Source organism: Setaria viridis, chromosome 9, assembly GCF_005286985.2.
Source record: "Setaria viridis chromosome 9, Setaria_viridis_v4.0, whole genome shotgun sequence".
Lineage (NCBI taxonomy): Eukaryota > Viridiplantae > Streptophyta > Magnoliopsida > Poales > Poaceae > Setaria > Setaria viridis.
The window spans coordinates 26718326-26722292 of NC_048271.2; the positions used below are offsets into that span (position 1 = coordinate 26718326).

General features: G+C 49.5%; 1 protein-coding gene across 1 annotated transcript; it reads right to left on the reverse strand.

Moving 5' to 3' along the window:
• Positions 1-2124: 2124 nt before the first annotated feature.
• On the reverse strand, positions 2125-3436 carry LOC140221159 (uncharacterized). The gene is made up of 2 exons (XM_072290483.1): positions 2332-3436; positions 2125-2144 (listed from the first exon to the last, which is right to left on the reverse strand). Exons 1-2 carry the CDS (start codon positions 3434-3436, stop codon positions 2125-2127), a joined length of 1125 nt encoding a protein of 374 aa, XP_072146584.1.
• Positions 3437-3967: the final 531 nt, after the last annotated feature.

The following is a 3967-nucleotide window of genomic DNA, read 5'->3' on the forward strand; positions in this document are numbered from 1 at the left end:
TCTACTATAACCCATATGGAGTCATGCTTGCGGGAGGTATTGGGTAGTCCGACTATAAAGTCCATGCTTATGTCTTCCCATTTCCACGAGGGAATAGGCAGCGGTTGCAAGGGGCCAGCTACCCTCAAGTGGCTTGCCTTAACTCGCTGACAGGTATCGCACTCTGAAACATATCGAGCAATGTCGGGTTTCATCCCACTCCACCAGAAATTTTGTCGGAGGTTGTGATACATCTTGGTACCGCCGGGGTGAATCGAGAACTTGGACAGGTGTGCTTCATCCAGAATTTGTTTCTTTAGCTCGGGATCATTTGGAACTACAAGTCGAGTTTCATAAAGTACCACTCCTTTCCAATCTTGTCAAAAACGTTTATATCCCTCGTCCTTCTATGCAAGTTTCCCTTTGATAATGTTTATCTCTTTGTCCTCTAGCTGTGCTAGAATGATTTGGTTAAGCAGGGTGGGCTCCAGAGAAATATGACTTAAGGTGCTGGGGGGAACAATCTCCAAGTTGAGTTTAGCCATCTCCTGACACAGGGTCTCGGCATAATTAACCGCCGATAAGCAGTTACAATGGATCTTGCGGCTGAGGGCATCTGCAACTACGTTGGCTTTTCCTGGGTGATAATGCACTTCTAGGTCATAATCCTTGATTAATTCTAACCATCTCCGCTGATGCATGTTGAGGTCTGCTTGAGTGAATATATACTTAAGGCTCTTGTGATCTGTATAGATGTTGCATCGGGTTCCCATGAGATAATGCCTCCACATTTTCAGAGCATGAACGACTGCTGCTAACTCAAGATCATGAGTAAGGTAATTCAACTCATGTGGCCATAACGCTCGCGAGGCATAGGCAATGACTCGGTTGTTTTGCATAAGAACACAACCAAGTCCAGTGCCAGAGGCATCGCAATACACATCAAATGCCCTAGTGGTGTCGGGCTGAGCTAAAACTGGCGCAGAAGTCAATAATTGCCTCAAGGTGTGGAAAGCTTCTTCACATTTGTTGCTCCACACAAACTTACTTCCTTTCTTCAGCAGTTCCGTCATTGGCTTAGCTATTTTTGAGAAGTCAGGGATGAAGCGATGGTAGTAACCGGCTAAACCAAGAAAACTTCGAATTTGATGAACTGAAGTGGGCGGCTTCCAGTCCATTACATCTTGCACCTTGCTTGGGTCTACTGCTACACCGTCTCTGGATATGGTGTGTCCCAAGAATTTAACACTGTCCAGCCAAAAGTCACACTTAGAGAACTTGGCATAGAGTTGGTGGTCTCTTAAGCGTTGGAGTACAGTATGTAGGTGCTCTGCATGTTCTTCTTCATTCTTCGAGTACACCAAGATGTCGTCAATGAATACCACGACGAATTTGTCAAGTTCGGGCATAAACACCGAATTCATGAGGTACATGAAATAAGCCGGTGCATTAGTAAGCCCAAATGACATGACTAAGTACTCGTAGAGTCCATATCGTGTAGAAAAGGCAGTCTTTGGAATGTCGCACGGGCGGATCTTGATTTGATAGTAGCCAGAACGGATGTCAATTTTGGAAAACACTCTAGCTCCAGCTAATTGATCGAACAGAACATCAATGCAGGGTAGTGGGTACTTATTCTTTATCGTCACCACATTGAGAGGTCGATAGTCCACACACATACGTAGACTATCATCCTTCTTTTTCACAAACAAGGCGGGGCAACCCCAAGGTGATGTACTTGGGCGAATAAAACCCTTTTCCAACAAATCATGCAACTGAGTTTTCATTTCTGCCAGTTCGGCTGAGGGCATCCGGTATGGTCTCTTTGAAATTGGGGCGGTACCTGGTTGCAACTCAATGGCAAACTCGATGTCTCTCTCAAGCGGCATACCCGACAAATCGTATGGAAACACATCCGGGTACTCGCACACTACAGGGATATCTTCCAATCGGGTTTCAGACACGGGATAGGCACAAGAAGTTTGGCACTCTCGGGGAGGTAAGTGTATAGTTGAGCTACCATACTTGGGTGAATTTATATGGATTGCCCTGGCAGGGATATCTAGGGTCACTTGGTGTCGGGTCATCCAATCCATACCCAAGATAACATCTATTCCTTCTATCCCAAGGGTAAGTAGGTCTTCCTTAAGAAGGGTCCTCCCTAACTGGATAGTACTATGCGGCTCATTTGGTGTGAAGTTACCTTTCCACCCGGGGTAGAGATTATGTAGGTACCTTTGGTGTCACAGAAATCTAACCCACACTTAGTACTGATTCTAGTCCCAATGAAACTATGAGATGCTCCTGAATCAAACAGAATAAGGACGGGTTGATCACAGATAGAAAAGGTACCCGTCATCACTGGTGCGCCCTCTGGAAGTTCAGCAAGGGTGGTGAAGTTCAGTCTGCCTTGTCGGACCTGCACCTTTGGCTTCTTCCCTTTGTTGCCCAGTGTATTGCTCTGACCGGGTCGTTGATTCTGGTTGCGGGGGCAGTCCTTGGCGAAGTGTCCTGGGTTCCCGCAAGTGAAACAGCGGTTTCTAGTGACCGGGCGCAGCGGCATCGGGTGAGCAGGGCGGGGCCCTTGTGGCTGGAAACTGGGGAAACGAGGTGCTGCCTGTGGTGGAGGTGGAGCAACCCATCTCCCAGGCTGTGCGGGCGTCCGAGGTGCTTGTGGGGGAACCATTCTGTACTTCTGGGCAGGCGGGCTGGGTGCCGACATCGGGGCCTTCCTCTTCATGTCGGCCTTGAGAGCCTTCATGCAATCTTCCTGGGAAATTGCCAGGTTCACCAGTTCATTGTAGGAACCCACTTTGATGGGATTCAACCTTTCCTTGAGCTCCAAACTCAAGCCTCTGCGGAAGCGGTCCCTCTTCTTTTCATCAGAGTCCGCATGATAGCCTGCATAGCGACACAGGTCGTTGAAAGCCTGCGCATAGTGCAGGACATCGCGGCCTCCCTGAGTGAGAGCTAGGAACTCGTTGAGCTTGCGCTCCAGAAGACCCTCAGGGATGTGATGGCCCCTGAACGCTATCTTCAATTCCTCCCAGCCGACAACGTGGTCAGCCGGCTGCATGGCGTGGTAGTGTTCCCACCACAGGAGAGCAGAACCACGCAACTGCTGCGCGGCGAACCGAACCTTGTTCTCATCCGGGCAATATGCGGTGAGAAGGGCGAACTTGGACTCGATAGCGCGGATCCAGGCATTGGCGTCAAGCGGGTCCTCCGTCTTGTGAAATAGAGGAGGCTGGGTCCCCAAAAAATCTTCGTAACGAGCAACATGGGGCTGTTGATGGGCCCTTCTTCCCTGAGGCTCCTGCTGCTGCTGCCCCTGAGCGATGTGCCTCAACAGCTCGGTTTGAGCTGCCAAGATCGACTCGAGGGTGGTCGGAGGCGGCAGTGGGGGAGGCACCTCGCTGCCACTGGGAACGGAGCCAGAGCGTGTGCGATGCGCCATCTGCAAGATTCACCTTTCCATTAGTTCCATAACCTCAGAAGTATTCCAATTAATGTAGGAATGTATGTGTTAATTCTGCAAATGCAACTTTTGCAACACAACACATATCCTTATTAAGGAGGTGCACAATTCTTAGCTAGCAACTAGCCCATTTCTGCAGCGTCATTTTATCCTTGCTACCGATCGGAAAGGTATTTTGATCCACGTTTTGTAGGGTCCACAAGATCCGGTTTCTCCTCGGTTGGTCTGCACACTGTAGGGATACGAGGTAGGCTACGCTAGTGCAATACAAAAAATTCTACCGCGTATAACCAGGAAGAACTGCCATATAAGGATCACGGGATTACCACTCGACGCACTACTGGTGCAGAAGATGTAGATATGCGTCGATGCAGTGAAGACGATCATGTAGTCGTACGTAGTCGATCAACGTAGTCGTACGTAGTCGATCACGTCACGTCCAGCAGCTCCTCAGCAGCTCGTCCACGTGCAGCAAGATTGCCTCCGGTGCCGCGGCTCGTCGTCGGCTCG

What these genes read in the sequence shown, in the direction of transcription:
- LOC140221159 (XM_072290483.1), bottom strand. Translation starts at nt 3,436, where the DNA reads ATGGCGCATCGCACACGCTCTGGCTCCGTTCCCAGTGGCAGCGAGGTG. An exon ending in GGGCGCACCAGTGATGACGG is followed by an intron (nt 2,145 to 2,331) that starts GTACCTTTTCTA and finishes AGTACTATCCAG; the next exon opens with TTAGGGAGGACCCTTCTTAA.